Here is a 23,586-nt window from a genome sequence, read left to right as displayed (position 1 = left end):
GGACTCTGTAAGTACGTTTGCAGAGCTGCATGCGGGGTAAAGGTGACGTGTGGCACTTGCCTGGGAAAACGGCCCCATCCTCCAAGTCTGGAAGAGCGATGAGCGGTCGAGGTGCCCAGGTGAGCTCGCTTTGCTGAAGGTAACTTTTTAGTAGTTGCCCCATTCCTGCCGTCAACACCACCATCGTTGAACAGTACCTAGTGGAAAATGCCGCAGAGCTCTGTTAGAAAACAAACTCACTCATCCCTAGAAAAGCTTTACTTTCAACAGAAAAAGCTTAAAATCAAGGAAGCAAAACACCATTACATCGCAGGAACCCCCGCCCCAGCTGTAGAAATGAAGCACTGCCTCGCTGAATGGGGGGCACAGACCACTTCAGGGGCTTCCCCCAACCAGAAGCCGCGCCATCACCACCCGCTTCTGGTTTAACCTCTGAACTGCCTCTGGGGTGCAAGTCAGGGAAATCATCACCGGTCACCTCCAGTTACTCTGCTACTAACATTCAGTTTTATCATCAAAATCCTGCCCCCAAACTCTCTCATCTTTCTCAAGATACCTGTTTCCTTGCTGTGAAATTAAAGGGGAAACAAACTCTGGAGCACATCCAAAAAGAACTTACATGGGTGGGATTTCGTGCGGGGCCGCGAAGCCGTGCCACAGGACGTTGCGCAGGTTGAGGCCACACGGAGAGCCGATGAAGACTCTTAGCACGTTCATCTACTCAGGGGACGGGCAGCAGAGTGTGGACAGTCCATAACAACAGGACGACAGACAAGACAAGTCACACAGGGATGGTGTACTCTTTCTTCCTTAGAAGTGACAGAACCAGCAGTGGCTGGTTTGCTTCAGTCATCATCGTTATAATGACAATAGTGATAATAACCATAAAAACGACCAAGTAGGAGAAGTAGCAGTAATAACAATAAGCAACCAACATTTACTGACGCTTAGCACGTATTTGGTGCATGTGCCTCCTGGTCAACCTCAGAACAGCCTGTGTGGAGGCACTGCTGTGTGCCCCATGCAGAGAAGAGCATGCGGGGTGCTTTCACACTGTGCATCCAAGGTGCCTAACGTCTGGGTGAAATCAGACAGGAAGCGCAGAGCATGGAAAGGCAGTGCGCGGCGCGGGCCCTGCTCACACACACAGGGCAGTGCGGAGTCCCGGCCGGCTGCCCCAACTCCAAGTCCCTCCATCTGTAAAGTGCAGACACAGCCATCACAGGCGTCCATGAGTCTGCGGGTGACCTCTGGTATGCAGCGCGCACGTTAGAAGAGATTCAGAAAAGATGGAAGATATTCAGACTCAGAACTGAACAGCACGCCACTTGAGAAGGAACAGCTGAGCCCACAGAGACTCAGAGGAAGGCAGGCTGTCTTCAAGCACCTGAACCAGAGGCTGAGAACCACACAACAGCCCTTTGCCCTCCCCTGAGAAGGCGGGGCGAGGCCAGGGGCAGCGTCACACAGACATCCCACCTGGTCCCAGAGCAACCAGGCAACAATTCATGCTGCTGTAGGTCTTCTCGCTCACGGTGATTTTAATACTAATACTTTACTGTTAGTGACTGATCATTACAGGATTTCATGCTATTTCCTATTAATTTACTATTAAATCTTAATTAATGTACCATCTGGGCAATCAGAAACACATGTGCCTGTGAACTAGTAAAATCACCTAGGGGTAAAAGTGGCTGCAAGTAGGCAAAAGGCTGAGAGTACACAGCAGACAAATATCAGGTCAAAACAACAGACTCTAAGAAGTCAGCGTGAAAATAAAAAACAAAGCGGTCAGTGTGACAGCAAGACACACTTTGTCTTCATTCCATACTCGACAGACAGGAAACAATGTTTAAAACGACAAGGAATAAGGAAGCACCATGAAGACGGGGAGGAGACTTTCTGTCCACAGACAGTGTGCTGAGCCTGTAACACACTCCACGATTATCTGAAATGCCGTTGGCCCAGCAGCGCCCTTTCCATGACAGTTCATGGCTTTCTGCTTCACCTTGACCCTGCCCCTTGCAGTTGCCTAAAGGTTAGTCTTAAACAGTCTTGCTCATATGTCCTCTAGAAGATTTGAAAAAGTACATAGTTCTGCATGTTTTCTAACTGACACCTAAATTATTTTTTCATCATAAATTTGAACAGTTGCAAAGGGCATAATTTCCCACGTTAGAAATACTATATTTTACAATAAAATTATGTCACTCTTTAAAGAGTTAAAATTTTATTTTAGAATAAGTTAGTATTATAATTATTAATACATAACTAATTAAAGCAATAGACTTCAAATTGTTCATATCACTGACTCCTCAGAGGTTATTATACCAAAGGCTACTCTGGAGGGTGTCATTGTGCCAGAGGTAATTACACCAGAGGTTATCACATCAGAGAGTATCACAACAGAGGCCAAAACACAAGAGGCCATCACAATAGGGGGCCATCGTACCAGAGGCCATCACACCAGAGCCATCACACCAGAGCAATCACACCAGGGGCCATCACACCAGAGGCCATCACACCAGAGGCCATCACACCAGAGCCATCACACCAGGGGCCATCACACCAGAGGCCATCACATCAGAGCCATCACACCACGGCCATCACACCAGGGCCATCACACCAATGGCCATCGTACCAGGGGCCATCACATCAGGGGCCATCCCACCAGAGGCCATCACACCAGAGGCCATCACACCAGGGGCCACCACAAAAGGGGCCATAACACCAGGGGCTATTATACTACATTAAGACTCAGGATAGGAGAGATGTGTGTCTTTTGGTTGGAAGAGTGGCAATTTTGAAATGAGAGGTGGGGAATAAGAATATGCTTGAATTAGACATAATTAATTTTTCCTATTACAGCATTGACTTTTGAGGAACAAAAGTACAGCTAACGTTAACTGTTTTGCGTTGTGCCTACGCTATTAGTGTGGTAAATAAGCTCACCACAGATAGCCCAAAGACTTGAGCAAGCTCCTCAGATGCGAGCAGATCTCTTAGAAGAAAGGGGCATTCTTTTCCAATCAGCAAAAACACCTAAAATTGAAACAGAAATCATGTCACAATTGCATTACAATGAGCCAAGTGAGGTTCAGAAAAAGCATCACCCATAAAGCTATTGTTTGTACAAATGAGGGGAGACAGATACTGAAGACACCAGCATTTTAATTTCATAATCGTTTGAAAGATATTTAAAAATCTGTACCAAATAACTGCATTTTATAGGAAAACGATAATCAAAATCAAGAAATCTAAGGGCGACTCCAGAATAGTTTCACGTCCATTCAGATACCTTAATGGTCCAACAATGAAAGAGTTCTCACACTTACATCACCCAGGGCTCGTTCTAGACATGCTGTCAGCTTCATTAAGCTAAGAGAAACAGCAGGAGACTGAAGACTTTCCAAGGCATCAAATATTTCAGCAAATAACTGCTCAGAATAAGATACAAGTTAGAATTTGTGCTCAATAAGAAGTATTTCACAAAGTAACAATACTATTCATGAAATTCAAACCTCTAAAGATTTTGTCATATTTTAATGACTTTTCTGGTAGAGGTAAACATTTCCTATATAAATATAACAATATATAAAGAATCAAAAAAAATTCAATACCGAAGGTCTTTCAAAGTTCTTTCTTGAAATGTTTATCGAAAGCAGTAAATGTGGCCTGTCAGCTGATAAGTCACATATTTTGACCTAAATCTTATTTCCCATTTTGATTAGTTCTTAAAAATAAACCTAAGGCAGCTCGTCCTGCCAATGCAGAGAGCTATTACAAAGGGGGACACACTGACCTTTCTACTCTAAATTGGGAAATCCAAAGTATTTGAGAATTTGGCTGTTAGAGTTACTGCTCTATTGTGGTCATTCAATGGCCCCAGACTCCCCTCCTCCTTTTAATTCACCCTGAACAAGCCAAGCATCCCTATCTCCAATCTCTGGGTCCCACTGTCCCAGGAATACCCTACTATCTGTCCAGAAGGTCTTCCTTTTTTTTCTGGAAGAGTCCACTTTGCTTCTCTCCCAGGACCAGCACCTGTGTGCCAAGTACGCTACCTCTGCAACCCCCATCCTGATACCGCATCCCAAAATTTCCTTTGTGCCAAGGACGTGCCTCAGCTCAGGCGTTAAGAGACTTTGCCTAAGAGTTCCAAATTTCCCTCACGACCCTCAAGCCTTCTTCACACCTGGAGGACGGCATAAAGGAGACCCCTTTAAAATTGGCAAGTAGAAAGGTCTCTGTGTGCAATGTGCAAAGTCTTTTATTTTTAAGGTTGAACAAAGGCCAAACCTCTGGAGAACTTGTCCACTGGAGCCAAGGCGCATACTGAGTTTCAAACTGCCCCTTGGTCAGAGACGACAAATGCAAATGGATGGCCGCACACACAGGGCCCAGCAGCTTCACACTTCCCTGGTAATCCAGAGCCTGGGCTTGAAGGGTAAGAAGACAGGTCAGCACCACAGACGGCTCCACACCATGTAACAAAGTCTGAATCAGCGAGGAAAAAGCGCTCGCATTACCAAATCCCCACAAAGTCAACACCCAGTTTATACTTCAACTTACACAAAAGATACTCAGATGCTTTTGGAAATAAATTACATAGTGCTTATCTGAGTATAAGAGAAAAATATGCTATTAGTAGAGAGTTTGGAAAATACAGGAAGGCTCACACAAGATAAAAGATATTTTCTTCAATTTCTTTACCTCTATGTAAGTGTATACAAAATCAGGTTCATACTTTATTTTAACCTGATATTTTTACCTCACATTATTAGACTGTGAGATTTCCAAAGACCTTAATTATTTTAGAACATTATTTACAATATGTTTTCACTGAACAATATGTTTGGAGCTGAACACTCACATGTCCTTTTGGACACAGAAGTCTCCTTCCTAGAGCAGGTACTATCATTCATTCCTTGCGTATATTTGGAAATATTTATACACATAGAAGCAAACACAAATATATGCTCCTCATTTTCTCACTTAGCAGATTTCTGTATCAGGAGGATGGCCTCCTCTTTCTTTTTCACCACTGCATATTCCACTCCATGCATTTTTCATAATTTACTGAGCAATCCCCTACTGCTTGACATCTAGCTGTTCCAGTGCCTTTTTCCTCTCTGCTATCACAAACAACACGGTGAGGACAGACCCTGTGCACACACTTTCCTACCTGTAAGTGTACCTGGAATGGGCCTGCTGGGCCAGGGCACATCCGTTTGTCATTTTTATAACTGTCATTAGACTTCTCAACCCAATCCCTGCTACAAAACGTGCAAGAATGGCTGGAAGACACTGAACACAATCGTGTAGTCTGTCACCGGTGGTGTCATGCCCTCGGTTCATGGCTTGTTTTTCAGCCATCTTCCCCACATGGACTGCTGCCTAGAGCTCGAGCCATGTCACCCACAGCCCCATCCACCTTCACTGCCCCGACCCCCACGTCTCACCCCTGCTTTCCTCAGCCCAGCTCTGTTACCGCTTCTGTGCTTCTCTGGCCTCACTCCCTCTCCCTTTCACACTAATTCCCCTTCTCTCTTGGTTTAGGCTAGGTCTGTGTTATAACACCCTCTGACCAAAAGCAGCAATGGTCAGGGGAACTTGGCAGGTCAAGACATTTTAGTGGAACAGTACTGACAAGATGTTTAGGGCACAGAGTGAGTGCAAACCTGATTGTGTGTAAATCACACAGTCTGTGATAGCCTTCCAGCACACTTCACCATTCTGAGTTACAATACTATTGATGTCACGACCTTCTCTGACTTCAAACCCGAGTTTACATATCATATCATACACGGAAGGAGAAAGACATGTGGTAATAGGATCCTCCAATAATATCTGAAATAGAAAACATAAAAGATACTGTTTAACAAGAGGTAAAAACAGAGAAGTATTAATTATACATTTAACTCACAAGAAAATTCTAAGTACAGAATATACTCAGGTATTATCACTGTTAATACACTTTGTGGGTATCATGATTAACACTGTGATTAAATATTAAAGACAATTTATGTAAATGGTTTTCAAATAAATGTTTAAAGATTTAAAATAATTTTCTTAACCATAATATTTGTTAAGATGTAAGATTACAGAAGCTCTGTGTTTTTATGAATAGTTCATTATTCCTTTAGCATTCCTTTACTATCCCAAAGTTATCAAAATAAGCAATTTTTTAATGGGGAGTTGGAAAGCAAAAAATCAAGCATAATGAACTAAAACGGATAAAGCAGCAAACCACACTGCTTTTCCATGAAAGATTAAATAAAATCCAAATCCCCCTAATTATCCCCACATCACGCTAAGATCATCTTATAAACCTGCGAAGTCATAATCTAGGTCTAAAGCTGATCTAGGGTCTTTCCCTGATGTGTCACGTTAACCCATGTCAGTGCTCTAAAGCTGGCCGATCCCTAAGACCTGGCCAGTCCCTAATTGGGCAGCAGGCCACTTTAAGTTCCCCTCCCCCGCTGCTTGTCAGCCACTCCTCACCAGCCCCAGCAGTTACGGTACTGCCCAAGACACCTGTGTGAAACATTCAGCGGTTCTCTGTGACTCTGCAGACCACACCTTGCTCAGCCAGTCAGGGCACTGGAGAGGGACAGGGCAAGAGGCAGGGGACGAGGGGACTCGCTCCGGCTGCCTGCAGCCAGGTGACTTCCTGTCCACCTTCCGCTCCTTGGAGCACTGCCTCCCACTGCAGCCACTGAATGCAGTCTGCAGTGCTCCCAATACGTGTCAGCCCAGCTTTGCCACCGGCCCCACCAGGGACACACCACCACGTGTCCAGTGCCTGCCTTTCAAAGGCCACATCCAGGTGGCCGGGCAGAACCTCCCCTCCTCAGAGATCGGTTTCAGCTATGACGGACCCTCCTCTAACTGTCTAACTTTTAAAATTCCACCCACTGCCCTTCGTTCCCTCAGTCCTACAGGTTGTGACTGTTTCCTGCAACTACAGATCGCTTTTTATCCTTTCAGACACCTCGTCAACTCTTTAAATTCTTAGTTCAAACACTAGTGTGTTTTGTCTCCTGACTGACACAGAAATGTAATATTCTGAAGGGTCACTTTCAGTCACTTTCACATCAAAAAGGTTTCTGCATTTTGAAAAAGCATTCAAACTCAAGGAAAGACGGTAGTTCCAGAGTGACAGGCGGCAGACAAAACTGGTATTTTTACACAAAAGTCCATGGACTCCACTACTAAAGCGGGCCCTAGACATGGCAACGTAAGTTGTAAGGAATCTTTTTTTAATTGTAGACGCCCTAACAACATAATTGTCCCTCAGCCTCAAGCAAACTGAGACTCTGGAACAGAGACCAGGTCTTGCACAACCGGGACCCCCAGCAGCAGCACAGCCGCTGGCCCACAGTAAGTGAACAGTGAGAGGCAGCGGAGTGACTGGCTCCTCCTGCTCGCGGCTGAAACACAGCTCCGCGGCCTCCGGCTTTGGGGATGACTGTAGCTTGTCCCTGGCCCACAGACACGTAATTCTAGAAGTTGGCTTTAGTTCAGCTTATAAGACCATACTACCCCACTATTAAAAATACATCCAACCTCGTCAACAAATATTAGATGCTGCGTACTTCAATTGTCACTCATGACAATTAAGTACCGCATCCTGTGTGACCGTCACACACACCTGTCTTCGCACTAGAAGCCAGAGACGCCGCATGTGTGCACGCTGTGTGCATGTGTGCTCACCCACGCACACTATTCTGTGGTACTTGGGTGTCCTGCCTAGAGCAGCACGGGGCCGTGCAAACTCTTTTTTGGAGCAGAAAGACTTAAATTTGAATTCATCCTCAGACTCTCTCTTGCCTTGAAAAAGATGCTTATGTCTGAGCCTCAGTTTCCACTGTTAAATTGCAAAATATTATGACCTTCTAGGATTGCGGTCACTGGAGATAACGCCTGAAAAGTATCCAGCACACAGTACCCAGCAGACATTGCTAAAACGGATGCCAGATACTTGGTAATTGTCTGAAAAAGGAAAATAAAATCCTTACTGCAAGGCAACCCGGGAGAATCCGATCTACAGCCAGTCAATGAGGCCCCTGTAATTTAGTCGTTACCAAAACGGCCTAAAAAGGTCGAATGTAAGTTTAATGTGCAAGTGTGAGCTGCAGAGGCGGTTGCCACCCAGGACTGCCATGTCGCCCAGTGTAGTACAGACACCGCTTCCTGTAAGGGACGCAGGCCATTCGGAACCGCCACGCGGAACGCGCACGCCGCCTGCCGGCCCAGGCCCGGGAGCAGCTCCAGGTTCCAATAACGACCTGGTTTTGCCGGCGCTCGAGCCTGGGCGCCCCGCGCGGTCACCACGCTAACTCGTACACTCTTATCCGCCAACTTCAGCGTGGAACCTGGGGGACTTGGGGAACTGGGCCCCGCGACACCGGAGGCGGGGCTGTTTGCAGGTCGCCCAGGCGCCCACCCGCACGCGGGTCGCAGGCCGGGCCGGGCCACCAGCCCGCGCCGCTCCTCCGGGGCGGGGGACGCAGCCAGGCCACGCGAGGGCGGCGCACACGGCCGGGGTCCGGGGGGCCCCCTGCGCCCGCCGAGGCCCACCCGCCGGAACCGAGCGCCGGAAGGGGGCGCCCGGACGCGCACAGGGGCTCACGGGCGGACGCCCCGACCGCTCTACCTCCATGACCGCCGGCTCCCGGCGCCCGCACGGCGGGAGGACGCGCGCCTCGCCCCGCCCCCGCCCCGCCCCGGCGACGCTCACGGCCGGCGCTGCGCAGGCGCGAGACTTGCGCTGTCGCGGGAAGCGGCGGAGGCGTTTGGGGGCTCGGGGAGGCGGGGCGCTCGGCCGCTCGGAAGGAGGGCGGAATGGAGAAGCGGAGCCGAGGCGGGAACCCGCCCTTGAACCAGACCCTGCAGGTGCCCGCCGTGACGCCTCGGAAAGAGCGGAGGCCGAGCATGTTCGAGAAGGAGGCAGTGAGTGCGGAGGCGGGGCTCGCCTTCCCCAAGCGCCTCCCCCCGGCTGGGAGGCGGGGCTTCTGCCGCCGCGTCTCCGAGTCCTCGGCTGGGAGGCGGGGCTTCTGCCGCCGCGACTCCGAGGCCTCGGCTGGGAGGCGGGGCTTCTGCCGCCGCGACTCCGAGGCCTCGGCTGGGAGGCGGGGCTTCTGCCGCCGCGACTCCGAGGCCTCGGCTGGGAGGCGGGGCTTCTGCCGCCGCGACTCCGAGGCCTCCGCGGGGCTGCGCGGCCCCTGGGGGCTGGAGTGCTGCGATTTGTGTGGTTTAGACGGTGCAGCTCTAGGACGTTAACCGATAGAAAGAGCTTTCACGAGAGCGTCCTCAGGTCTCTGCACGTACTCAGCTTGCAGCTATCCTAACAGCAGCCTAAGAGCGTGACTGCTCTCCACAGATGCACATAATGTTAGTATATTAGACGCCGTCATACAAACCAGAGGCAGTTTTACCAGCCACAGATGAGAGTGTATGTGCTGTATTGAAACAGGGGAAGTGTCTGATATACCAAGCAGAACAAAGATGTCTTCAGTTTTTAAAAACGGCAGCACACTCAGTATTTGAAGAATATACGAGAAAAAAGTGAAGTTACAATATGTCCATTAATTTACTGTCTGAAATTAATGGAAAATGTCATTCAATTTTACTGGTGGTATAACACCAGGGTTTCTGTATGACGAGTCTGAAAACCATTATTGTAATCAAGACTCCATCTTTTTTACTGAGACTTTAACAGAAAAAAAAATTTTTTTCCAAGGATACAAAACTAATGATAGAGCTGAGACTATAGAAACTGTGTTCTGGTCCACTTGCTTGTAATGGTTTTTATTCATACCTACTTCATGGTATGAATACTTGATAGAACGAAGAAGAGATCACAAGCAAAACACTAATTTTGAAAATCCTAAAGCATTTCATACAAAAAGAATCCTCAGAATAGTCACGGCAACATTTCAGGTTCTAATGATAGCGCTTCGGTGTCTTATGTTTTACAGAGGAAAGAAAAAGAGCAAGGCTAGAAACTTTAATCTGTGGGACTTTAAATTTCATGCTCCCAGAAACTGTTGTATTGCCTGGCAATAAGTCTGAGTAACAGATAGGTCACCTGCAGTAAAAAAAATATGTCTGTACTTGGAGGCAGACAGAGGTGCCTTTTATAAACTTACTGCCGACTAAAGATCTGAAGTGGTCTTGGAAAATGAGTACTCCTGAATTCAGAAGGAGGAGACGCATAAGTGCACTTGGTATGTACGCAAGCAGATATCTGGGAAGACCGGATTATGGACCAAGGCAGTTCTTGCTTATTTGAAATGGATGTGATCTATCATAGCTGTTTTTAAAATCTAGATCCTAGAAGAAAGAACTTTGAATAAACCAATAAATAATTGGGAAGAGACTGAGGAAAGATTCCACACTTGCTCAATAAATGTTCCTGAGGACAATGAGTGCACTGATGAGTCATTTCTAACGTTTGGTTAGCTGATAATTCCCATGTTCCTGAGCATAGGAGAAATTAGGACACACAATTTAATCAATAGAAGCATCTTTTGATTTTTATCTGTCTTGCATCTATTTTTTTCTAGTAGTAGCACCTCAATTTTCCTTTGTAGAATTAACTAATCCTCTCCTGGATAGAGTCATTAATCCTCTACTGTCAGTCACTTCTCTTAACTTTGTGGTGAAGATGAGACCAAAACTAGAGTAATTATTCCTGGAATAATGCAAGAAAATGGTTGAGATTAATTCCAAATGAGGATAGTGTACTGAAGTGCCTCGTGTGTCTAGTCCTTTAGCCTTCTCTTCCATTCTGTGAAATATCTTTCCAGTTAATTACATTTTTGCTTAACAAGAAGTCAGTTTCTATTGCTTGCAACCAATGATCCCAAAACCTAAATCAGATTGCCAGAAATTGAAAACTTGATTAGTTTCACTTGTGTACATACATTGGAAAATCATAAATTCTACCAAGTGGCATTTAGAAATACATTAATGTAGTGACATCTCATGACCAAGCTCAGTTTGTTCAAGTTTTGTAATTAGGCTCAATGGAAGGAAATGCCATATCAATGGGTTAAATAATTAAACTCAGATTGTAGTAGAAGCAAAAATGTTGATCATATTTAAAATCTATACCAAATTTTTAGAAGTGATTACAAAGATTCTTCCTTAAAGAGAATACTAAATTAGGCCAACATTTTCTATGAGGAAGACATGGTAGAGATGTGAGTTGTTAGCAATTTTAAAACCATGCATGCATGCCCTATCCCCAAGGGAATCGTTCCAATTGGGAGCCACTGTTAATGATACAGTGTAGTTTTATCCCTTAAGTATGCTGTGGGGGGAAGGAAGATGGCAGTTACCCTAGAGAGAAGCATTCTCTTAAAAATTAAAAAAATAATAACGGTTTTGTTTTTAAGCAGTTTAGGGAGCTAATAATGCCTCTCTTCCCCGGCTAAAACAAAGGAGTCTGACAGATAGTCGGAATAAGAGATTTGTTTTTGATGAAGGTCTTCTACTAGCAGCCAACATGGAATAACAAACTCCTATGAGAAACTATGGAAAATAATATAAAATGTATGAAGCAGTCGTTTCCATTGGTTGGATGAAAGGCAAGACAGGATATTGATCTCTGAGGGAAAAGAAATGGCAAATGTGAACCCCAAGATTCCCTCTAACTTACCGAGGGATCCCAGCCCACGTCTTATGGAGAGGTCTTCCTTAGTGGAGAAGCATTAGAGACCCAGGGTAAGTCAAGGTGGCATGAGTATGCAGAGCACAGTATTCGGAGACAGCTGTACAAATATTTCCAGATGTCTGCAGAGGATTTGCCTCGTTTCCTGCATAGTACAGCAGTGCATCTGGCAAGGAAACCACCTGTGGCCACAAAAAGAATTACCCCAAAGGAGCAAAAAAAGAAAACCCTTGACTTACACAAACTCATAATACCAGCATGGGCCAGGGAGCTGTGTCCTACACAACTAGACTGAGAAACAATGGGTTGAACCGGAGTGGGGCGGGGGAAAGGCGGAAGAAGGGGAGGAAAAAAATATTTTGAGTCCCCAAGTGAAGAGAGGAGAGGGGAAAGACAAAAAATATTTGAAGAATTAATGGATAATAAATTTCCAAATTTGATGAAAACTATAAACCTACTATAAATCCAAGAAGCCCAATGAACTTCAAGCAAAAGAAAATTATGCTGAGGCATTTAATAAACTTACTTAAAATCAGTGGTTAAAAATTAAAACTAGAAAAAAAGCTTTTAAGTACAGAGGAACAAAGATGAAATGATAGCAGACTTCGCATCAGAAAAAATGCAAGCCAGAAGATTGAGGCATCATCTTTACATTTCTGAAAGATAATTTAAAGTATATATAGAGGTGAAAAAACTACCAGCCTAGAATTCTACACCAAGTGAAAATACCTTTCAAAGACAAAGACAAACCAATGAGTTTTTCAGACATGAAATCCAAAAGAATTCAGCAAACCTATGAGAAATGTCCTTCAAACAAAAGGAATATGATATAAGATGTAAATCTAGACAAAGGAATAGAAAGCACTACGAGTGGTAAATATGTTGATAAATGTATGGATTTTCCTTATTTTTTAATTTATTTAAAGATCATTGATTAAATCCAAAGTAATGGCATATTGTTGGGTTTATAGCACAAAGGCCAGAGAAGTGGGAGAAGAAGGGGAGGAAGTATACCATTGTAAAGCTCTTATGCTATATGTGAAGTGGTATAATATGATTTGAAGGTAGACTGTGGTAAGTTAAAGGTATATACTACTGTGTTTCCCCGAAAGTAAGACCTAGCCAGACAATCAGCTCTTATGCGTCTTTTGGAGCAAAAATTAATATAAGACCCGGTATTATATTGTATATTATATTATACCTAGACTTATATTAATTTTTGCTCCAAAAGACACATTGGAGCTGGTTGTCCAGCTAGGTCTTATTTTGGGGGAAACACAGTTATATAAGCCCTAAAGCCACCACAGAAAATGAATAAAGCTCATAGGTTAACAAATGACATAAAATAGAATCATTAATAATACTTAATTCAAAAGAAAGCATAAAACATACACGGAATAAAGAACAGATGGGACAAATAGGAAACAAAAAATAAAGATTTAAAAAAATAATGTCAACCACATTAAATGTAAATGTTACAAATATCCCATTTAAAATTCAGAGATTATTGGATTGGTTATAAAAGCAAGATGAAACTATGTATTGTTTATAAGAAACACACTTTAAAGGCACAAATAGGTAGAAATGAAAAGGATGAGAAAAGACATACTATGTGAACACTAATCAAAAGAAAGCTGGAGTGCCTGTATTTATATTTCTAATATTATGAGAGATAAAAGAGGGTCATTTCATAGTGTTAATAGATCAATTCATCAGAAAGCCATAACAATCCTAAATGTTTATGCACGTAAAATCAGAGCTTTGAAATACAGAAATCAAAAGTTTATATATGAGGTGTGATCAAAAGACATGGTGTTTAAATTTAAAAAATTTGTTACGGTAAAAGACACATTGCCATTAATCCTCCTCAAAATACTCCCCTTTGCTTTGAACACACTTATCCCATTGTTCTTGCCACTTTCTGAAGCAGTTCTGGAAGTCCTCTTTCGTGAGTGTCTTTACTTCATCCTTTATCATGACAATGCTCCATGTCACACATTGCTTCCAGTATACGGTAATTTCTGTCAACTGAAAACATTACAGTGTGTCCTCATTCACCTCATTCACTGGATCTGGCACCGTGTGACTTCTGGCTCTTCCCCAAAGACAAAATGACCATGAAAGGTAAACATTTTGAATTGATTCAGGACATCGAGGCAGCCATGACAGCACAACTAAAGACACTCACAAAAGACGATTTCCAGAACTGCTTCAGAAAGTGGCAAGAACGATGGGATGAGTGTGTTCTGGAATGAGTGTGTTCGAAGCTTTTGAGGGGGATTAATGTCAATGTGTCTTTTACTATAATAAATTTTAAAAATTTGAACATTGTATCATTTGATCACACCTTGTATTTCTTGCTGAAGTAGACACCCATAATTACAGTTGTAAATTTCAACACGTCTATCTCTGTCTCACAATAATTAACAGAATAAGCAGAGAAAAAGCTAGGATATAAAACATAAACAATACTATAATCCAACTTGAATTGATGGTCTTCTATACAGTACTCCATGCAACCACAGCCGAATAAATGTTCTTTAGAAGTGTGTATGAAACATTGCTAAAACACAACATCTAGGGACATAAGACCAAGTTCCAATGACAGACATTTAGATCATACAAAGTATATGCTCTTGTCACAGTGGAATAAATTAGAAATCACTATCAGAAAAATATATGGAAAATTGCAAATTGATAACTATATGACACACTTCTAAATAACCCATTGGTAAAAGAATAAAACTTTTAAACTGAATGAAAATGAAAATTTCAAAAATTTTAGGATGTAGCTAAAGCAATATGTAGGGAAATTTATAACCCTAACTATTAGGAAGATTTCAAATCACAGACACACCAGGGCCAAGCATGCACAGCAAGATGATTTTCCTCAAGTTTTATGTAAAGAGGCAGAGAGTGACCAACTGGAAGAGAGGGGCCTCAGGAGAAACCAATCCTACTAGCATCTTAATCTTAGACTTCCAGCCTCCAGGATTGTGAGCAAATAAATTTCTGTGGTTTAAGGCATCTGGTGTGTGGTATTTTGACAGCTCTAGCAAACTAATATATAGACACAAATTACCATAGAAATAATAGATACCTATATAGCCCCTATCAAAGAAAATGAACCCATAGCTTAAAACTGTCCCGTCAAGAAAACAGGGCTAGATGGCTTTTCTGGTGAGTTTCTACCAAATGTGTTCTCAAAATTGAAAAGGAAAGAATTCATCCCAATTCATCCTATGAGGCCAGCATTGCCCTGCTATCAAACCTGGAGTAATATTAGGTTGGTGCAAAAGTAATTGCGGTTTTTGCAATTATTTTAAACCACAATTACTTTTGCACCAACCTAATAACAAGAAAACATCAATAGTCCTCATGAACATAAATGCAAAGATTCTTAAAATTAAAGCAGATCCAAGAATGTATAAGAAATATATATATATATATATATATATATATATATATATATATATATATATATATATATATATACTGCACCCAACATAGGCACATCTAAATATATAAACCAAGTATCAACAGACCTAAAGGGAGGAATAGTCAGCAATACAATAATAGTTGTATTGTAGGGAATGTCAATACCTGAACTTATATTGATGGATAGATCATCCAGACAATCAATCAATAAGGAAACATTGGTCTCTAATGACACGTTAGATTAGATGAACTTAACATAGATAAAGAACATTCCATCCACAAACAGTAGAATACACATTCAAGTGCACCTGGAACAGTCTCCTGGATGGATCATATATTAAACCACAAAACAAGTCTCAATAAATTTAAGAAAATTGAAATAATATAAAGCACCTTTCATAATACATTGTTATGAAACTAGAAATCAATTACAAAAAACAAAACTTCATAAATATGTAGAGATTAAAGAACATGCTAGTGAACAACCAATAGGTGAATGAAGAAATTAAAAAATGCCTTGACACAAATGAAAACGGAAATACAACATACCAAAATTTAAGGGATGCAGCAAAAGCAGTCTGAGAAGGAAGTTCAAAGTGATAAATGCCTATTTTAACTCTTGCACTGCATTAATTGATTTCAAGTTTTTTTTCCCAAAATGTGTCAGAAATCCACAAAACAAAAAGTTGATGTTTTGACTATTTCATGCATTTAATAACAATTTTAGCTGCTTTGTATGTAAATGACATTATTTTTATGTATAAAATTTTCCCATTGTTATTCATTCTTGAAAAACACAAAAATGTAGAAAAATGTACATCTGCTTTCCTAAACTTCCTTTCTGGAAGTTTCCATCCACAGTCAGCAGATGGAAATACTCATTTGGATATATCCGACTGTTGTGGCAAAAGGGTGAGAAAGGAGAAAATCTCAACCCAACTTTATACCACAGGGAACTAGAAGAAGAACAACAAATGAAGCCCAAAGTTAGTAGAAGAAAGAAAGTAACAAAGATCTGAGTGGAAATAAATGAAATAGACTAAAAAGATAATAGAAAAGATCAATGAAACTAAGAACTTGTTCTTTTGAAAGATACACAAAATTGACTATTTACATAGACTCACCAAGAAAAGAGAGGGCTCAAATAAAATCAGAAATGAAAGAAGAGACATTGTAACTGATAGCACAGAAATAAAAAGGATCATAAAAGGTTACTGTGAACAATTATACACCAATAGTTTGGATAACCTGGAAGAAATGAATAAATTCCTAGAGGCATACAACTTTTTAAGACTGAATCATGAAGAAATAAAAACTATCTGATAGACCAACTACTGGTAGGGAGATTGAATAGTAATCAAAAACCTCCCAACAAACAAAAGTTCATGACCAGATGGCTTCACAGGTGAATTCTACCAAACATTTAAAGAAGAATTGATACCTATCCAAAAATCAGAAGAGAAAGGAACACTTCCAAACTCATTTTATGAGGCCAATATGACCCTGATACCAAAACTAGACAAGGACACCACAAGAAGAGAGAATTACAGGCTGCTATGTCTGGTGATTGTAGATGAAAAAATCCTCAAAAAATATTAGTAAACTAAATTCAACAATTCATCTTTAGAAAAATCATACATCATGATCAAGTAGGATTTATTCCAGGGATGCAAGGATGGTTCAGCATCCTAAATCCATCATTTGGATATACCACCTTAACAAAATGAAGGATAAAAATCATTTGAGTATCTCAATAGATGCAGTAAAAGCATTTGATAAAAGCTTAATATCCATTTACGATAAAATATTTCAGACACGCGAAACTCACGTCTGATTTTAGGACACATTGAATTCTTGCTTTGAGCTCTTTGCCCCTTCTATTTCCTGGTCCTTTTAGAATTCCTTCCAAACCTTACTTCTAAGGGGCTTTCTCTGATCGTTCATTCTAAATTGGTCCCTCGCAATCAGTTTCTATCAAGTCATGTGATCTTATTTTGATAGCAATGAGTTTATTCATTTTCCTATGTACATTGTTGTCTCAGCGCCTGCTATGTAGAATGGTAACTCCATGACTGCAGCCCTTGATTATAAGTTAATACAGGTAGAACAATTGATTTCTGGTTACTATAATGAAGCTCACCACTGTCATCCAGCACCTGGAGCATTGCTCTGGACCATGCGAGGTACTAACTAAATATTTCCTTCAAGACTGCTGAATGTCACACAGCAAATGTTGACTGTCAAAAGCATCGAATGATGTATATGCCAAATCAATACACTTTTGTTATCTTTTCAACTTAAGACTTAGGAATGTCTTACCTGAATGTTGTATTATTTATTAGAAGATAAAAGTAAAATAATGAAGAATATTATTTTTGTAACCTTAACATGAGAGATTTTCCTTACACACCTGTCTCCTAACCACTCAGTTGCCGTCTGGAGGCCACACTTGTTTCTAGTTCTTTTGCATCTTTCATGGCCAGTCTAAATATATGCATGCAAATTTGTGTATTTGTGTTTCTACATAGCAAATAGATTCTAGCTAGCCAGCTGTTCTTTTTTCTTCTTTTACCAAATTGATAGCAAGGGCTGGGCAGTGAGTCCAGGATTCACTAACTGCATTGTCATAGAAGTGTCTTGTATTGGACCTCCAAGTTTTGTGTTATCCCAGTCCTGTTGTGCCAGGGTTCTGAGATCTGAAATGTCATTTTGCAATTTAAAAAGTCATGTCTTCTCATGTCTGTCTTTCAGTATACACAGATTTTAAGAGAAAGGCTGAAGGAATCGTTTCATGATGTTCAGTATGTAGAGCCTCCATTTGATGAGTCGGTTACTGATATAGGGAAAGAATGGAAGAATGCCCTAGCGAAATTACGGTTTGCAAATTCATACAGAATGGAGCCACTGAAAAAATTCCAAGCTTATTCAGTACAAACTAAAGTCCAGCAGATACTAAAGGTAGGTTGGTAGATATGTATGATAGCAATATTTTAACTTCGGGGGTTTGATAATCTATATGCAGATTTATGGCAGTGTAATTACCCTGGTTGATTTTTTATTGCATTTACCTCAGAAAATGTGAAAGTACTTTATAGTCATACTTAATCTTCATATTGATGCTATAAGCTGAATTAAAGGGAATCTTATTTCATTCAGCTCTTTTTTTTTTTTTTTAAGATTTTTTTATTGGGGAAGGGGAACAGGACTTTTTTATTGGGGAACAGTGTGTACTTCCAGGACTTTTTTCCAAGTCAAGTTGTTGTCCTTTCAGTCTTAGTTGTGGAGGGCGCAGCTCAGCTCCAGGTCCAGTTGCCATTGCTAGTTGCAGGGGGCAGAGCCCACCATCCCTTGCAGAGGGTAGTCGAACTGGCAACCTTGTGGTTGAGAGCCCACTGGCCTATGTGGGAATTGAACTGGCAGCCTTCGGCGTTAGGAGCGTGGAGCTCCAACCACCTGAGCCACCTGGCCGGCTTCTCATTCAGCTCTTAATTGTCCATATATTATTTATCCCTCAGGTTTCATGTTTCTCCCACAATTGGAGGAATGAATAAAAACGAACATACTGACTATGTATGTATGTGTGAAAATTGGTTCCTGACTATGCTAAAACAGCTACGAATAGGCAATTCCCAGTCTAGACATAGGTGGTTTTCTTCTTTAAACAGAGTGGAATGTAAAGTTCACTTAAGACAGTTGGTTGAAACTCAGGCACGTTTCCAGGCTAGTTTTAAAAAGTTTGTTCAATTTAAAAACGAATGCTGCAATACTAATATTAACACCAATATTATTTATACTAGTTTTGGTATCTAGTATACTAGTTTTGGGAAGTCTGCATTGTTCATAGGGAAAGCATTCCCTTCACCATCCTTTCTGATAAAGACCAAATTGTGATTTTCATTTTATTATGGAAAGTTTGTTTGAGGGACCACGTTTTCTGAATCCCCTTTTCATCTTTGGCCTTTAGTTCTGGGCACAAGGCACCGAGCTGATTTCTGACAACAGATTCCTTTTATGGTGCCCCACCCAGCCTGATGTGAGAGGATGCATTTTGCTGTGTTTTGCTGTATCTCCCTCAGTCCAACCGCACAGACTGAGTTCAAATGTATTGACTGTAGTACGATTTCACATTGTATTTACATAGAGTTTCACTGGGCATGATGGAGCCTGGAGCAGCTTATTGGACATGGAGGTGGATGGCTAAGCATCATGCAGAGGCTGGAGGTTTCCCCAAGGGTTCAGGGAACCCTGAACAGAGCTCTCGACACAGAAATGGTGTATATGGATGGAGCTTCCGGGTGTCTCCCTCTAGGAAGTTCTCATCATTTATTTAAAAAGAGCCCTTAGGTAGATAAAGCCTGATATGTTAGGCAGATCAGAAAAGAATGGATATTGTTAAGTGTCCAAAAGATAAAGCCACAGCCAAATGCCTGAGGGGAATAAATGCTTCTAGGCCCAGTTTTAGAAACATTCTAGAAGGGAACCAAAACCCAAAGATGGCAATTCCTTTGGTTTTACTTGCCTGTAAAATAACTGGTAGGAGTCCATTTACTGTCACTAGAGCCCAGACATTGGTTAATTGATCATGCGTCCACGTCAATTGACCAAAGGCATGAGCTGTCTGCTCACTAGGTGGTCCAGGTCTGCTGTGATTTGTAGGACAATGTAGTGCTGTGCGTCCACATCTAACTCCCCCCATGTGTCCATTACCTCATTAACAGCCATGAGGAGAAACTTTTGATTTCCTTGGCATTCTCCTGGAGGCCACAGAAGAAAGCAGTCCAGTGGGAAGCCATAGGGATAGTGTAGAAAGAAGCTTTGATTCAAGGAGGCTGAGGAGAGGAACCACAGAATGCATGCCCTGGGCCCGCGGAACCCTGGCTTCAGGGAAACCCACATCAGAATCTTAGCGAATACATATGTTTTAAAAAGATTGATTTCTTCTACCTAAGGATTCTCAGAAGCTTTCTTTTAAAATTCCCATGTGTCTACCTAATAACCGGTTGATAAAGTAATCTAAAAAAGGGAAACTTATAGCTTAAGAGTTGGTAACAAAGAGTAGTTGAACATAATCTAAAAACCAAAATAAATTTTCTTCAAAATTGTTATTGAAATAAATTGGTAAGCGTAACATTCATTTAATAGTATTTGGTTAGGAATATGTGTATTTTTAAAAAAAGTTATATGTATTTAGACATGCTTTTTACTTGAATTTTTATTTAGAAAATATTTGTTTTGAAAATTAAAATATTTTTCTTAATTTTTTAAGGAAATTCTGAAAGATGTCAAATATGATGATAAAGTCTTCTCTCATTTGTCACTTGAATTAGCAGACCGCATATTGTTAGCGGTCAAAGAATTTGGGTACTACCGTTATAAGTTCATTATAAAAGTATTATTTATTCAAAAGACTGGTCAGGCAATAAACGTAAGTACTGCACTGATTCAGCATCTTTCTGTCGATTAGAACTGTAAGGTCTTGCCTCTCTAAGGACTTAGCATTTATTGTGATGTCTCCACGGTGTTTCAAGACCCTGTGGTACCTCTAGAATGAAAGGGTAATTTTGTTAAACATATGTACTAACCTAGAAATGACATTTTTCTAGTAATAATTTATTAAATTGTATAGATAGCCTGTTTCTTGAGCATACCAGTTTTGACAATTTAATGGCATTTAATAATTAACCAGTAAATTTATTTTAGTCACTAATGGGTGGTAGGTACTGAGGAAATTACAGAGAATTCTAAGACGTGGACCATGAGTCTCAAAGAGTGTTTACTCTGGTCAAGGAAATAAAGCAACACAGTTTAAGAGTTGAAAACAAAATACTGTGGATGGTGTAACAGCCTGGGTTTGGCATCCGATTGGCCCAGTTGTCAGTCCTGGCAGCAGCACTCACTACTGTGCCTGGGCCTCATTTTGCATCTGTAAAATGGGGACGGTAAAACCTTCTTGCTGGAGTTGTGAGGGCTCAGTGAAGTCGTCGGTGTTAAAATCCTTAACGTAGTTTCCAGCACAGAGCTCTCAATAAAGATTATTGTTATCCATTACAAGTAAAAATGCAATACCACGAGGCTGTGTAAGTTTCTAGTGAGTTAAGAGTGCGTATGCGGACTTGGGCACAGTCTCAGAGGCTTCAGGGAGGAGGGACGTGCACATGGAAGGGTGGACAGGAGGACGGGGTGGGCAGAGAGTTGCTGGCCACATGGCAAGACAGAGGGGCTCCCAGGAGAAGAGAATTACCACCACGTACTACATACACACGGGAGTAATGGGCAGCTTTTCGATGGTGATCATGCTGCTTCTCTAGAGAAAATTAAGGCAGGATGATGTGATAGAGGGACAGTGTCACTAAATGGGATTACTCCTCCCTGGAGACAGGGAGGCCCTCTGATGTCTGAATGACAAGAAGAAACCAGCTGTGCCAAAGATCAGGGACAAGAACTCCCAAACAGAGAAAACACGGAGTGCACAGGTGTGGAGGCAGGGACGGACCTGGCGTGCTGGTGATGTCCAGGGGGGTGGGGGGTATTGAGGCAGCGGAGTGTGGTATGATGTGCATCGAGAATATTCTGCACTGCGGCCACCCAAGAGTTTAGCAGCTGAAAACAGTTTGCTTGTCATTCTGTGGGGCAGCGCGGCCTGGACCCACCATTTGCTTTTTCTGCTGGACCCACTGATGTGCTCTTGGCCGTTTGGTGACTCGGCTGAGCCTAGAGGTCCAAGACGGCCTCGCTCACATATTTGACAGTCGGTGCTGGCCATTGGCTGGGGTACTTGGGTTTGCCTGCACATGAGCCATCGCCATCCAGTGGACTCGATGGGCTTCCTCGCATGGGGGTCTCCTCACAGCACACCAAGAAGGGGAGAGCAGAAGAGGCCTGGCTTGGAAGTCACACAGTGTCACATTCTTTTGCTTGAAGCAAGTCCCAGTGCCAGCTAATATTCAAGGGATGGAAAATAGATTCAGCCTCTTGATGGGAGAGACCACGAGTGGCGTGTGGCCATTTTAGATGCACCACAGAAAGATAGACTGTAGTCAGATCACGTATGGCTTCGTAAGCGAGGCACAGGACTCAGGACTTTCTCTAACAGCCTAACAGCCATTTCTTCATTTCAAGACAAAGTCCTAACAAAGTTCCAGCTGGAAACCTTTGAAAGTGGGCAGAGTGGTTCCCTGTGAAGGACTGTAACCCAGCAGAGCGCCACTGTGTGCAGAATGACAAGACCCAAGTTGCAGAGGGGCCTCCAGTCCTTCCCAGACACTGGAATGTAGGCTTGGTAGATAACTCCTGGTGCCGTAAAAGAGAAGCCAGATGTAGCAGCATCATAAAGGCTTTTCAGGAAAGGGAAAATTGGACAAAGTCCTTTTTAAATACAGCTTTCTAAGGTACTGATGCATCTTTGAAAGAATCAAACTTATGCAGATTTAAAAATTCTTAGCATGTTCAATCTGAAGTTGCTCTTTTAAACGTTTCTCATAGATTGCCAGCCGGTGGATCTGGGATGTTACATGGGACAGCTGGGTTGCAGCTCAACATGAAACGGAAACGTACGTGGCCTTGGCCTTGGTGTTTGCTCTGTACTGTGAATAGGCTGTCTGTGTGCTGAGGTTTGCCTGCACATGAGCCGTCGTCATCCAGTGGACTCGATGGGCTTCCACTGGAATGTTTGCTTCTCAACTTTTAAAAAATGCTTGAAATTCATAGATTTGTGAACTGCACAGTAGTTTTGATTAGCTATATTTTTATTTCAATTGAAGCTTGTATTTTTTAACAACAAATAAAAGCTGGATCTTTATCTTACTAGTTATCATATTTATTAAAACTATTAAACATATTAATCCATATATATGAAAATATGAATGCTTTAGTAGATTATAATATGAGAAAATTATACTTCTTCTTAGACTTAAGGAAATTATAATTTACTGTAGGAAATTATGATACAACCTTATAAAGTATCAAATTAAGCAAATGTTAAGATTGATTTTGGAAAACTCCTACAGGCAGATGTATTTTGAATGGTATGTTAATACATTGTATGCATTCTTTTGAAAGGAATTACCAAGTCTGAAAGAAAAATGTTAAGGTATTTAGTATGTCCCTAACTGATACCTCCGTCCCCAATCAAAATGCAGATAAATGTGTGGTCTTTCTGTTTCCGAGTCTGAGAGTCAGGCTCTTTTTAGATGCAAGAACCAAAAAACCTAATACAATTGTTTTTTAAAAAGAGGAAAATTGTATTTTCCAGGCATTTGATTGAGGATCCAGTACTTTCTGTCTTCGTCCTCTCCCTGCAGACCTCTATGTACATTTGTTTAACTGGATATAATTGAATCATGTCCCCGTGACTAGACTGGTCATAATTCAGTCCCTGGGGTTGGGATTGGAGCCTGACTTCCCTGAAGTGCACAGCTGTGTGAAAAGAGTGGGTACAGCTATAAATTGGAGCTCTTCAAGGAAGTGGG

At 41.9% G+C, this 23,586-nt stretch overlaps 2 protein-coding genes across 22 annotated transcripts in view; one reads left to right on the top strand and one right to left on the bottom strand.

Annotated features, from left to right (window-relative positions):
* ERMARD (ER membrane associated RNA degradation) overlaps positions 1-8,772 on the bottom strand; it is a 40,077-nt gene extending 31,305 nt beyond the window's left edge. For 4 of the 20 annotated variants that reach the window (XR_002135925.2, XR_002135927.2, XM_019712629.2 and 1 more), the window contains exons 1-7: positions 7,655-8,653; positions 5,682-5,850; positions 4,300-4,439; positions 3,336-3,437; positions 2,953-3,042; positions 620-717; positions 61-197 (exon numbers count right to left, since the gene is read on the bottom strand). Coding sequence is in view for 18 of the 20 variants with exons in the window: in XM_019712629.2 (XP_019568188.2) it covers positions 61-197; positions 620-717; positions 2,953-3,042; positions 3,336-3,437; positions 4,300-4,439; positions 5,682-5,850; positions 7,655-7,687 (769 nt within the window). In the remaining 2 variants the exon portion in view is untranslated. The other 16 variants (XM_074333881.1, XM_074333882.1, XM_074333886.1 and 13 more) reach the window with 11 other exon arrangements.
* Positions 8,749-22,916, top strand: DYNLT2 (dynein light chain Tctex-type 2). 2 transcript variants are annotated; one of them, XM_019712643.2, is made up of 4 exons: positions 8,749-8,955; positions 17,870-18,076; positions 20,385-20,543; positions 22,601-22,916. In XM_019712643.2, exons 1-4 carry the CDS (start codon positions 8,848-8,850, stop codon positions 22,709-22,711), a joined length of 585 nt encoding a protein of 194 aa, XP_019568202.1. In that variant the 5' UTR covers positions 8,749-8,847; the 3' UTR covers positions 22,712-22,916. The 2 variants fall into 2 exon arrangements, with proteins under 2 accessions (XP_019568202.1, XP_019568201.1); XM_019712642.2 differs by lacking the exon at positions 20,385-20,543 and having other exon boundaries at positions 8,750-8,955.
* The last annotated feature ends 670 nt before the right edge of the window (positions 22,917-23,586 follow it).

This window comes from Rhinolophus sinicus, linkage group LG05, assembly GCF_036562045.2.
Source record: "Rhinolophus sinicus isolate RSC01 linkage group LG05, ASM3656204v1, whole genome shotgun sequence".
Taxonomy (NCBI): domain Eukaryota; kingdom Metazoa; phylum Chordata; class Mammalia; order Chiroptera; family Rhinolophidae; genus Rhinolophus; species Rhinolophus sinicus.
The sequence above is the reverse complement of the archived record's forward strand: the minus strand, read 5'-3'. Positions and strand labels throughout refer to the sequence as shown.